This window comes from Pararge aegeria, chromosome 1 (assembly GCF_905163445.1).
Source record: "Pararge aegeria chromosome 1, ilParAegt1.1, whole genome shotgun sequence".
NCBI classification, from domain to species: domain Eukaryota; kingdom Metazoa; phylum Arthropoda; class Insecta; order Lepidoptera; family Nymphalidae; genus Pararge; species Pararge aegeria.
In genome coordinates this window covers 19,222,138-19,236,848 of record NC_053180.1, presented here as the reverse complement: position 1 = coordinate 19,236,848, position 14,711 = coordinate 19,222,138, and the positions used below count along the sequence as shown (strand labels likewise).

Below are 14,711 nucleotides of genomic sequence, written 5' to 3'. Positions count from 1 at the left end.
AGTTTAAACGATTTCTTACACTCAATAAAAAAACAGTTACAAACTTTTTTCCTTCATCGGTTTTTACTATTAGTGGTATGGATTTATTTTTTGTGGATCGATAGTGGGTAACTAACCTCAGCAGCCAATAAGATGCAGAGCCAATTTAAAATATTTTATAAACTCTCTTAATGCTCATCGTTCAAGCTTGAGAAGTAAACAGACTGTTAAGTTGGATAATAGTGACATCTAGTGCTGAATAAAAAAACTATAGTTTTAGCGTCACCTATTGGCAAGTGGCGAAAGATGACACTACAAATATATTATGGTTCTGTGGTTTGTTTTTGTAACGTTTTATTATTTATTAATTTAATTAGAAAATGTATATGCTACTCTTACATTTTCATGTTACATAATAATTATATTTAATTCATTAAACTATTAATTTAATATTTTCGTGTAATCATAAAGCCTCAACTGACAACAATAAATTGATAGTAGCAACATCGCTTGGCTCTAGATTTTAGTTTATGGTAAAACCGCTGCCTGACAGCTGTGTGGGAAAAATTAGGAATTATGAAGTAGGATAATTTCCAATTTATTGTGTTTAAATGACAGCAGGAAAAGAAACAATGGGGTGAGTTTTACAGCCTATTTACTAATCCACTTCTGAGTACAAGATATTCCACCAGATTTCTTGTTTAAAACGAGAAAAATCCGTTTGCCTTATACTCCGATATTTTAGGGAGGGGATGCATTTTACCCATGCGATGCGATATTTTGGGGTTTTTCATTTATTAATAGCAAATATAACCCACGAAGCAGATTTCGCATGTAACTAACGTGTACCTATTAATAATTTACAGTTTCTTATATAGCAAATAAGTTGAAAAAATGATATTTCGCAAGGCTGGTTAACTCGTTCAAGCGATTGCAATTTTATCATTGATTGTATTCGATTGAACGCTCACCTAGATGTTAAGGTCGCCGGGGGACGGAGGGTCGTCGCTATTTTTAATTTTTTTCATACTTGAATGAATTTTCGCTTGCCATATGAAAGAGCAATAATTAGTAAAAATTACGTTCATAGAAGTGAACATACCCTAGCTATAATAATTTTGATTTCACGTATACATAGTTATTTGCGTTATATTTTAATTCTTTCGATCGGTATAAATTTTAATACCTTTAAAATTATTTATAATAGTAATATTTTTCATATTGGAGGGTAGTGAACATCTTTTAATTTATTGATTTATGTCTGTTTTGTTGTTGTTATTGATAAGGAATCGTGAATTGACAATGTTAACTGATAAATGACATGTCACTGATAAGTGTTATCAGCTGTCATATTAATAATATTTGATTGACATTTAGTACTCTAAATAAATTTTATAAACATTAGAAAGGTTAGATAAATATTAAATCCAATATCTTTTATTCAAATAAACTATTTATAAACACTCTCAGGTATACTTCAAAAGATAATTCACTCTGAAGTATGAAGCAGAATTCTTAATTTTAAGGTACCTATAAGATATTTGGAGCAACCTACAAATAAAATAAAAAAAAAATCTGCAGTAAAAGACTTTTAATAAAGTTAAAAGTTGGTGTTTGCTGGATTTTAATAAACAGAGAATAACCAATTTAAATTTACATGTAACATTTGTCTTCATTAGATAAAAGGTAAACAAACTTCAGTTGAAAATCCACATAATCTCTACACACAGAAAACAAAAGATTGTAATTTTAAATTACTTTAGCTGGCAATAATTTGGTTACAATCAGGTGCCACCCTGGCACTTCCACTACACAGTACAGTGGCACAACCCAGGTTCCAGCTCAGCATTTTGATATACCCATGAAAGCGTGCAGTGTTGGAATTAAACCAATCAAGGTGACACTATGGAAATAACTAAACTAGAACTGCTTAAATGTATTCTTCATTAAAAACAAACCTTAATGAATTAACTCTTATACGTACAATGGACGGCCCCAGACCAACCAAGTGCGGAAAAGGCCCAGGAACAGAAGAAGAAGACAGAATTAACTCTTAAATTCTTTGAAATTGTGAAGTTACTGAATACAAATTTGTATAAATTACCTATCTTTAAATATACAGTAATAAGATATACTTACAAAAACATTGCAAAATTGCAATGCGAAAATTTCAATGCAAAAATGGGTATAGTAAAAATATAAACATAAATCATGGGTGTTACAGGTCCTCTAACATGGTTAATTTTGTCCACAGTATTAATAATATACAGACTTAACAGAGTATCCACTTTAGTAGTGTTTCTCGAACAGGTGATTAGCTCTTCACAGTAATTATTTTACCTCTTATGTTCTTAATGTTGGCCGTAAGATGGGTAAGAGTTTTTGATCTAGCATCATCATCATCAGGGCATTTTTTGCTGTTTTTTGAAACAATGTACTGCATACAATAATTGCTGAATGTGGGTTCTGTTTATTCTTAATACTGTGGTTTTGTTCTTCTTCCTCATGCAGCAGTGGATAAAGTTACCTTTTACCAGATATACTAAATCATGAGCTTAATCGAGCTTAATAATAAGTAACAAAACAAACTTACAGAAGGTTCATTTAATTTAAAAAAAAAACTAGTTTAGGTGTGCAAAGGCGGTCTTATCGCTAAAGCGATCTCTCCCAGACAACCTTTGGCGATAGTAGTTATTGGAAGGAACGGGTTGGTGCGGCAATAAAAATTTCTACCTACATAAAAATATTGCAAACTAAACTACATACATGGTATAAATTCTAATACTAAACATATAATTATTATATATAATATATAGTGTTCAAACATATAAATATAATAAACTACATACTATAACGCTACATACATAAAAAATAGTTTTTCAAACAACTTTTAAAAAGAGGCAAGGATTTTGCCTGACGTATGTCATCAGGTAGGGAATTCCAGAGTCTGACACAATTAGCTGTAAAAGAATTACTATAATATTTTGTGCGACTGTACGGAACCTGTAGTTTGCTGTCGGTGCAGGCAAATGTGCAATTTGCTTTTTGTCTTACACTAAGTTGGAAATAGTATCAATATATTGTAACACATACATTAAAATGGAAGAAAGGATGTGGGGATTGGTAGCACGTAAACAGTAGCTGTAGTTAGGTAGCATCACTTAGTGTAATAAGCAAAGTTTTAATATACCTTACAGAAGAGATTTCTTAAAGAGATAAGCTTTTCTTTGTACACTTCATGTATCATATGTTCTCATTAACAATTTATGGTACATAAATAATAAATAGAAATAGTGTGAAGGTGTTAAATTTTATTTAATGAAAAACATCTTCTGTATTACAGCAAATTTTTGTCAGGTAAACTTATAAACTGGTCCAATACTTGCCTATTCAGTATATTAATTTAAAATAGTTGTCAAAAGAATTATATTTTAGTCACAGGTGACAGTAATTTCAATGTAGAATTTTTGAATAGAAATTTACCCCTGTGTCTCATCCTGAAACCAAGCTACAGGCAGTGGCGTGCATAGAGGGTATGTACAGGGTATGCAAATGTTATAAAATGAAAAAAGTCTCCAATACAAGTTATACAAAACGTAAGAATAGGCATTGTAAAAGTTATCAAAAGTCTACCCCTAAGTATTTATAGCTCGTACTGGAGATTTTCTTCATTTTATATCATCTGCATATCCTGTATGCATGCCACTGGCTACAGGCAAACCAAAACAAAACGTAAAAATCCTTTCTATGAACACCTAAGTTGTTTGTCAGGACAGAGATTTACAATTATACATAATTTGAATGAAAAATGTTATGTTGTGATTCACCTAGACAAAATATCAGGCTATTCTGAGAAGCCAGATGTTCATGATTTTATATCTGGTGAAATTATAGATGGAACATCAATGAATACAAATTCCTATTGCCATTTGTGTTTACTGCTGTATCTTTATGTATGAATGCCTACACACGTAAATCCAAACTACAATAATTAATGCAGTATTAATATATCAAGGGATATGCAAAAATTTACCTCTAAAAATTAAAAAAAAATAAAAATTCATTTATTTCAAGTAGGCCTACTTTATAAGCACTTTTGAAACGTCAAGTATATATGTTTGTAGTGACTCTACCAAAATATATACGTAAATTCTTATAATTAACATATAAACATCTAGACACACAGAAGAACACTCATGTTCATCATACAAACATTTTCCAGTTGTGGGAATCAGTGGCGTGCACAGGTTTTTGACCAAGGTATGCATAAAGCAGGTACATGGCATAAAATGGAAAAACTCCCCTACAATACGAGCTATATAAAATAATTTGGGTATGCAGTGCTTTTGTGCATGTATGAAGTGTACGCCACTGGTGGGAATCAAACCCACAGGCAGCAGGTTCGCTGCCCACTGCGCCAAGCGGCCGTTAAATAAAAATATGAGTAATTCGTAGAGATAATTATTTCGTGGCGCACATGCTCGCCCTACTGTGCTTAATTATTTCCTAGGTTGTCCTAGTACACTACATAATTCTGCTTCAGTGCCAAACATCATTATGTCAATATTCCAGAAATGCTAAAATATTTTCCGCAATATTTTGCTTTTACAGGTACAGATTTTAAAATGAAATATAGGTCATCTGAAGTATCACCTAAAATTCACTACCAAATTAAATATCTCGAAAACTTTAATATTTTATCTTAAATCTTATCAAAAAATTCTATAGCAATGTCTCTCCAAATTCCTATCATGATATAAGATGCCCTTTATATTATTGCCAAGCAGATTTTAAGCTCTAATGTTTATATCATAAAGGTGATATTGATTGTAGATCATCTTCACACTTTGTAGATGACAAATGCTGTTTTTTTTTATTTCATTAAATTGTTATGTGCTTACAATGGAAAACCATACAAAGAAAACGTAAGTCATTTTCTTTATAAGTAACTGTTACTTGATAGTTAAAAGTTAACGTTTACTATCAGAACTTCTTCATAAAAAACTAACAATGTAATATTGATGTAGTCTTTCATTCTAAATCTTTGAAATTTGTTTGGTTGTGTTTTAATATCTCAAGCATCTGGTATGGATCCATGCATGCTTGATCTGTGTACCCAACATAGTGGTGGTCAGATTTACACTTCTTTTTCATGTATAGGTACCCATTATGTATTAAATTGGTAAAGTCATGTTATCAGTATATGTGTAAACTCGAACCTCCAAATACAGGTTTTTTCCAAACTTAAAGGAGGTCTTAGCATATTGTTTTGTAATGAAAATGAGATAACGAATAAATTATAATTCATTTTTTAATTTCATTCATTATAAAGTCCATATGTGATCCAATCTATGCAGGTTTCTCTGGTCTTCATGTTTTGTGATATTTGTGGCAGCAATTTGGCCACCTCCCTGGTGCAAAGGTGGGCGTTGTGGTTCTAAGTGAGATTTCCCGGGTTTGAACCCGGGAAATCTCACTTAGAACTTGGGTTAAAAAAAAATTCGTATTTACTCTCGTCTAGTCTAGTGGGAGGCTTTGGCTGAGGCTAGTTACGTCCCTACCGACAAAACGTGCGGCTAAGCGATTTATCGTTCCGGTACGATCTCGCGTGGAAACCGATTAGTAGTATGGATTTAAATAACTGTCCTACCCCTAACATCACTTAACAGCAGGTGATATTGCAGTCAAAAGCTAATTTTTAGTAGAATAGAGAAAAAAACTATTAATTTTCTGGTATGGGGCCCCATTATAAAAACCATATGTCATCCAAGCTATGTGCTCCGTAGACACGGCGCTATAATAGAATTAAGAACATACTTTCAGAACCCTCATTCAGTCATTATTGTATGCAGTGCATTGTGTCCAAACACAGTGAAAGCGCCCCGTGCACGTCTGACTATATGTATATTGCTATTTATTTATGTATATTATTCATAAAAATATTCATCAGTTATCTTAGTACCCATAACACAAGCTACCCTTACTTTGGGGCTAGGTGGCGATGTGTGTATTGTCGTAGTATATATATTTATTTATTTATTTTCCGAATTCATGATAAATGTTAAGAACATTAGAGGTAAAATAATTACTGTCAACTACTTAATGAAATGAAGTGACTAATCACCTTTTAGAGAAACACTACAAAAGTGAAGTGGTTTTTTATGCTTCAATATTAGTCGTGGTCACGGTTTCGTTTAGTTCCTAATACTGTGGGTGCTATGAAGACACTTCCGCGAAGTCACTGGGCAAGTCACTCTGGTCTTCATGTCTCTGTGATAAGTTTGTAGCAGCTTAAAACTGAATGGCGCAAAAGCCAAAAGGAATAATAAATTATAATGCTAATGATATTTATGATGAAAAATTATTTTAATGATTTTATGTCTAAATAATGTGATGGAAGTGGTAATAGCCCAGTGAGTAGGACTTCGACGCACCTCTAACTTTTCTAAGTTATGTGCGTTTTAAGGTATTAAAACATCGTGAAGAAAACTTAATGCCTGAGAGTTCTCCATAACGTTCTCAAAGGCGTTTGAAGTCCACCAATCCGCACTGGCGAGCTCGGTGGACTACGGCCTCAACCCCTCCTCACTGTGGCAGGAGACTCGCGCCCTGTGGTGGGGGGCCGGTAATTTGTTTATATGATGATGATGATGACGACTTCAAAATCACTTTCCGGCCAAAAAGTTCTCAATGTTTGGCCGAATACCTAATATTAAAAAAAAATGCCAAATTACCGTCCTAAACGTAACACCGAAAATTAATATGTAAATGTAGGCAAATGCAAGCAGCAAAATATACAAAAAGTAGGTATAAAAGAACGCCCTGAAGGAACTTACATGAAAAGAACCGCTTCACTATTCAAAAGCTTTTAAATACTGTGTAATCTTAACTAGGTCTACTTTTTAGATACTTTTAAATAACTAGTTCATAACGTTGGCAATCCGCACTCGGCCAGCGTTGTGGACTACGGCCTTAACCCCTTCTCTTTGTGGGAGGAGACCCGTGTCCTGTAGCGCGCCGTCAATGGGTTGATATGATGATGATCAACGTTGGTTGAGTATTACCCGAATTCAATTTGCTGAGAGCCAGACGTTCAGTACCTATTTGTCTTCTGGGCGTACTACTGTACAGAAGGGCTAAGATGCACGCCACGAGATAATTATCTCTTCCGAAATTTAGAATTACATATAACAATAAAAATCTTTATAAATATCTTGATGAAATAGATTGGCAGCCTATTAAGAATATTATATGTCCCTATGAAATATATAACATAATAATAAATAATATTAAATCGTGTTATAAAAAATCGGAAATTAAAGTAAGAAATTATGACAGACATAAATGCACTACTAATTCATTTAACATAAATAATAAAATTAAAAACGCATGCGCCCATAGAGATAGGCTTTTTATGCAGTGGCTTAAAGACCCTGGTGATAAAATATTAAAACTTAAATATAATAATTCAAGAAATTATGCTAATAAAATAATCCAAAAAAATAAAGATAATAAAATAAAAGCAAAAATTATTGAGAATAAAAGGAACCCAAAAATATTATGGCAAATACTCAATGAAATTACGGGTAGAATTAAACAATCTTTAGATAATATAATATTAAATGCACTACAAAATATACATACTGATACTAAAGAAATTGCAAAAAAAATTGCAATAAAATTTTACGAAAATGTTAAAAAGATTATACCAAATTGTAACACTACACTACTAGATAAATCTACTTATGCTCATCCCGCTAATGTTTCAATGCGATTCAAAAAAGCAACACCTGCAACAGTCTTAAAGATAATAAAATCATTAAGATGCGATAAAGCGCCAGGTGTAGATGGCGTGAGAGCATTGGACCTAAGACATATAGGCCAAAAAATATTACCAGTTTTAACAAAGCTGATAAACGCATCAGTCCAAACAGGAGAATACCCAGTTGAACTAAAATCTGGTATAGTCAGACCGGTCCATAAAACCGGAAGTCGTAAAGAATATGAAAATTACCGACCCATAACGATTCTACCTACAATTAATAAAATTATCGAAAAATTTATAGGTAACCAAATATCTAAATTTTACGATGATAATAATATCATGAACGACACCCAATATGGATTTCAAACCCAAAAAAGTACAACCCAACTACTCTCTAACTTCACTAACACAATTTTTAAGCACCTAAATGTAAAACAACATATACTTATAGTATTCATTGATTATAGTAAGGCATTTGATACACTACGGCATGATGTTCTGTTGGAAAAGCTTGATGATTGTGGCATAAGGGGACCTCTAAAAAACTGGTGTAAAAACTATTTAAAGGAACGATCATACCAAGTTAAAGTTGGAAATGAATTAAGTAGCAGAATGCCTGTTGCAGAAGGTACAGCACAGGGATCAGTATTAGGACCGTTGCACTACATAACCTATGTCAATGACGCCACTGGGTTGATTAAAAATTGTGAAATTTACCAGTTTGCTGATGACACATGTCTTATAGCAGCGGGCGAGAATATAAATATAGCTCTTCTGAAACTGCAAACCGATTTTAATTTACTAACTAAGTGGTCTCATGACATGGGGCTTGTGCTAAATGCAAGAAAGACGAAACTAATGTATATCAGCTCCAGTCAAAACAGAAGTACTGTAACTCCTTACCTGATTGCCCATAGCCATGCGTGCCTACATGCTACCATAAATCCGTGTAATTGTGGTCCTGTTGACTTGGTTAGTTACCATAAATACCTTGGTGTCGTAATTGACGATCGTCTTAAGTGGACAGCACACATAAACCACGTGTGTGATAAATTACGATCCATGTTGGCAAAATTTACTCTTATAAAAAATAGAATTCCTTATAGTATACGCTTATCGCTTTACAAAGCTCTTGCCGAATCAACTATTGCCTATGGTCTTAGTAGTTATGGGAGAACATGTAAATCACATTTAGATACCATTTACCAGCTCCAAATGCGCTTGCTAAAAACCGTTGTACCATACAAAGTCAAAAACAATTTTAGAGGTAATTACCATGAATTATTCTCGTATTGTAAAATCATGCCAATACACGATAAAATTAAATATACCTTATTAATGGAGAACTTTTTCAAGAAAAATCTCCAAAAGCAGATTAAACTACCAATAATAACGCGCAGTATGTCAAACGCCCAACTCATTATTCCCCAAAGTAACAATTTGTACGGAAGGCAGACCCTGGATTGTCTAGTGCCGACTTTGCTGAACAGCTTGCCTTATAAACTAAAGCAGGAAATAAACTCTAAAAACATAAAGGAGAAACTTAAAACATTTTTCTTTCAAACTAATAAATGTAATAATAAATAGCTGGAACATCCTGTGTAAAGTTTACTCAAACGATGAAGTACGATATGTAGAACTGGTTGAAACGCGATCATTATTTTTTATATTTTTTTTTTTTGGAACTACTTGTCATATATCATATTTTGTATGTAGCTTTAAAATACTGTACCTACTTATAATTCCGAGCGCTTAATGATGAATACCGGTGTACGGATAAACCCGTCTGGGTTTTTGTTACGCCGTAACAGATATTGTTATGTTAACATAAAAAATGTATATTTTTCATTAATAAAATAAATAAATAATAATAATACCCGTTACTCGTACTTTGTCTATAGAATTTGACGAGATAATGGTAGACATAACTCTCTGGTGGCGCGCATCCTAGCCCTACTGATCTCAGAGCAGATACGTTAATATTAAAATTTCTAGTCCAATGAAAGTCAATGAGAAAATAACATTGCTTAGCAGAACTCAGGGTGCTGGAACAGCAATACCTCCATCTTCGTAGACCAGTAGGGCTAGCATGCGCACCACGATATTGTTATCTCTACCCGTTACTCGTATTTTTTTTTATAGTGGTTGACGAGATAATGGGTAGACATAACTCTCTCGCGGCGCGCATCCTAACCCTACTGATCGCAGAGTACCGTTAATATGTAGACATAACTCTCTTACTCATAACTCACTTTTGGAACTCTCCTGGCTTTAGTTTTAAGTGTCCGGATTTGAACTTGAATTACGCTTACTTTGGGGCTAGAAGGCAATGTTTGTATCGTCGTTAAATACTAAAAAATATATGGCTTTAGTACTATTGCTTAAAAGCAGTATTATTTTAATACTGTTGCCCGCGTTTTTCGTATGCGTTTATTATGCGTTTCACAAACCGTGTTGATCGTTTACGTTGATTAGTATATGTTACTCTCAGTTCTTTAACTTACTCTAAGCCAGACATCCAGTTGATTGGCTTAGTGAGGGTGTGAAGGATGGACAAACATACGCACTTTCGCATTTATAATATCAGTATGGAAGAATAGATTGTCGCCGTTCTTGTTTCAGAGTTATAATACTTATTTTAGGAGCATTAAAGGTGAGCTATATAAGTACAACCTGTAAACAAAAATCTAAATAATATTTAACACGCTTTAGAGGTACATTATTTACTGTCTCTGAGACGTGAATCTATGAAACCGAAAACCTAATAGTTTTTCAGCAAACCACTGCCGAATCAGATATAGCCCTAACATCACATGCAAAATTAAAATGATGTGACTCCTGTCACTTTAATAAGTACGCGTTACGTAGCGTAGGTTCTATGCGCGTGTCGGTCTTCTATCTTCAATAGGGTTGTCATAAGTAAACACTTAGAATGTTTTGCATTAATTTCTATGGAAAAATAAATATGCTTCTTTTGATTTAATATTTTTACAGGGTGATTCCTTATGAAATATACATATACATCCTTCAATATTATTTCGTAATTCTGTTAAAAGTTGTAAATAAAACTACGTTTTTATAAAAAAAATAATAAAACTATACTGCTTCAAGTGGTACTGGTAATATGTAAATGCAAACAGTTTCTAAAATAAACGAATAAGAAAGTAGGAACGCAATTACCAAAATGAAAATTTAACTAAAATATATTATGCAATAGATAAATTAGTTACATCACATTGAAATGTATTGTATGCAAATGTATGTTTTATATTATAAATTAAGATGTGGTGAAAGATAACATACATGTTTAACAATAACGTTGTGTAAATATTAATGTACTAAATATTTATTTGTGTGTACAGGAAATGTCATTACTTGCAACTTGGTTCACTTATGACCTAGTTCACAGACGAGTACATACTTACCAACTGTATCTATATTAGATTTTTTCTAATATACTTTACATACACAACAGAACAGTGGATATTATATAGCAGATACATTTTTGCATACTTATAATTTTACAGTGGTTTCAAAAAGCATCGCGTCTTTTTGTATTTGCTTTTATGAAGCTTATCCTAAACTAATTAGATATTAAATTAAATTATAGGGATTGGAAGTCCACTGCTGGACATAGGTCTTTTGTAGGAAGTTCCAAAATCCACCATCCATCCAGTCTTAGGCCGCTTGTTTCCAGCTGCTCCCAGTGACTCGTTGTATGTTGTCTGTCCACCTCGTTGGGGGCTGAACAACGCTGCGTTTACCTGTGCGGGGTCGCCAATCCCGCACCATCGGTTCTCCGAGCTTTGTGCCCCACCCATTTCCACTTCAGCTTTGCGACTCGCTGTGCTATGTCGGTATTCTGGTTCTTCTCCGGATCTCCTCATTCCTGATTTGATTACGTAGAGATACTACCAACATTTCTCTCTCCATCGCTCACTGAGTGACTGCCTTCTTATAAGGCCCATATCACAACATCTTGGTGCCATATTCAAATAAAGAGGAATTTGACGCTTAAAAAAAAAACATCGAGTAAATTAGCCTGACAGTTTTTCATAATATTCTTAAAGGCCTTTGCGTAAAGCTACGAATCCACTTTTGGCCAGCCTAGTGGAGCACGTAGACACTCCTCCAGACTGGCCAAGAGCGGATTAAACCCTTCTCATTCTGACAGGACCCGTGCATTGTAATAAACCGGTATTGGGTTGATAATGATGACGATGAACGCCGAATCGTTGCAGTAGGCTTATGACAAAATTTGCTCGCTCGCAATCGAGGAGACGTTGGACCTAATGCCACTCTTATTAGAGTCGCAAATCCTGTGTCTGATTTTTGTCTTACAAACGTTCTGTCAAATGCCCGAGTAAATAATTGTAGGAGCTTTAATATAAGATCCATTTTACACCGATGATCAAGTGTTTTTACACTCGAAAAGGACCACTCGATTGCGAGCTAGCAAATCTTGTACTAAGGTTACAACGTCGGTGTGGAGTTGAACTCGTTTTCACCGAAGGAAGGGAAGCCGAGGTCCTAACCACCCTGGAGGTTAGAAGTTCTACTCTATGGTATCAATGAGCTTGTTATCTGTTCCAGAGAGCAGCCGATCTTCACGTGCAAGGCGCACGTGTTCCACATAGACCCCAAGACGAAGCGTTCGTGGATGTCGGCCAGCTCTGCCGCCGTGTCCGTGTCCTTCTTCTACGACTCCTCGCGGAACCTGTACCGCATCATCAGCGTGGAAGGCACCAAGGTAATTTCCTCCACCATCAGCCGTATCAACGTTTCCTAGGCTTCCTGTCTCATAATAGTGAGGAATTTAGAACGTAATAAACCCTTCTCATTCTGAGAAGAGCAACGTGTCTAGTATGATCAGGTAGTTAGGAACTAAAATTTCGTAGCGTTACGTGTTTATGCTGTTGGTCGCAAACAAAACAAACGCGGCGTTCTGTCGAGTTTCATTTTTAGCAGAACAAAACCTGCCTCATGAAGGTGAACAAATCATTCTAACAATTCATTCGGCAGTTCTAAAAATAGGGCTTTGTACTTGTGGAGGATGGATGCCTTAGCTTCATAGAACAAAGCTCGAAACGCACAATAGGTTTTAAATGAAAAAAAAAACTACTTAAAGCCTGACCACGAATACAAACGTCGTCATATTGCGAATAAAAATTGAACTTTTTTATCGATACACTTATTCTATCAAATGTATTGCCATGCAATGTGGCAACCCCAGAACAGGTGGTTTATTTACCTGGGAAGGCTTTAATTTATTTATATTCTACTTTTCTACTAAGTAGTTAGTACTACTAACTAGTAGAGTATTAATGAATTATATCGCGGTTTACCGCGACTCCTCGTGCAACTTAAGATTCTAAAGTAATTTTTTGCTACAGTAACTTTTTGACATAATATAATATGAACACGTCATGTAAAATCAAATAACAAAGTTCAAACAAAAAGTTAGCGTTTTGTGTAGTAGAGTGGTCCGACGTTTTCGAGGTTGACACACGTTTGGAGGATTTTAACTAGCTGCGTCCCGCGGCGTTCGGCAGCAGGTAATAAGTCGTTTGTTTGCATTGTTAGGACGCGAAAGAAACAACGTCCATGTTTGATGTAAAAATATGAATGTTCCTGAAAACGACACTTGGGAATTTGAATTTGTTTGTTATCCCAGGACCAAAAGAAGCTATTTAACTGTTCGTTCAACAAACTCTACGGCAAAAATCCAAAGGCCAAACAAACATCAGTGGCGTGCACTTCATACATGCACAAAAGCACTGCCTACCCTAAAATTGATATGTAACTCGTATAGGAGGAGAATTTTTGCCGTTTTATGCAATTTTCCTGCTGTATGCATACCCTGGTAAGAAACCAAGTGCACGCCACTGACAAACATACAACGCATTTACAACATGAGTATGAATACAATACAGTTTCAACACCGTAGGAGGTGAAACTTGTGAATTATTGCCGACTGAATAGGTACGAACGAATCGATCATACGTTACGTTCCGCATCGTTACATAAGAAAGCTAACACCGTGTAAATGCATCTCAATGAATATTATAGCTCTGTTTCCCGTAGCCTCGTAGTGCGAGTTTAAATTATAACACTATTTGACGGCCGACTGGCGCAATGGGCAGCGACCCTGCTTTCTGAGTCGAAAGCCGTGGGTTCGATTCCCGCAACTGGAAAATGATTGTGTGATGAACATGATTGTTTTTTAGTGTCTGGGCGTTTATCTGTATATAATAAGTATTTATGTGTATTATATTCATACAAATGTTCAACAGCTATCTTAGTATCCGTAACACAAGCTACGCTTACTTTGGGGCTAGATGGCGATGTGTGTATTTTCATAGTATATATTTTTTTCTTATATTATTATGATAAAGATCACTTACCACGAGTTAGGATTGCAGCAGGCTAATTTGTAGTGGAATAAAAAAAAACTCGTGGCCTCGTGGCGCGTATGCTAGCTGTGGCATAGAAGTGTCCAGGGGGAAGCGTAGAATAAAATCATTACCGTGCTCTTCTCATATAACTCGTATAGAAGGAGAATTTTATGCAATTGACCTGCTGAATGCATACCCTGGTAAGGAACCCACTGGTAGAAATGCCTGTAAAAACGTATTGGCTTTCGGCATCGAGTGTCAATCCGTCAGTCAGTCAAAAGCTTTTTTGGACATCGTTGATGAAAAAATACCATATCAAATAAATGTCAAATTTCTTTTAAACTATATAAAAACGTTGCTTAGTTTATTTCAATATGAATATGTTTGAAATAAAATATTATATTCGTTTGCGTTTATGTAGCACATTTTAAATGGGATGCACGAGTAATTGGTGCTTGGATACTCGTTACCGTGGAGAAATCCTTTGTTAAAGCACCTATGATGAAACCGACGAACGGCGCGTTTGTAAGCGAACGATATCATATATGTATGTTACATATAGGTACGTTATG

The 14,711-nt window shown here is 34.8% G+C and overlaps 1 protein-coding gene across 1 annotated transcript in view; it reads left to right on the top strand.

Annotated features, from left to right (window-relative positions):
• The first annotated feature begins 525 nt into the window (after positions 1-525).
• The window catches only part of LOC120626152 (homer protein homolog 1), a 53,351-nt gene continuing 39,165 nt past the window's right edge, over positions 526-14,711 (top strand). The window contains exons 1-2 of the mRNA XM_039893482.1: positions 526-616; positions 12,338-12,494. Of these exons, the coding sequence (XP_039749416.1) occupies positions 591-616; positions 12,338-12,494 (183 nt within the window). The 5' untranslated portion in view covers positions 526-590. The remainder of the gene's footprint in view (positions 617-12,337; positions 12,495-14,711) is intronic.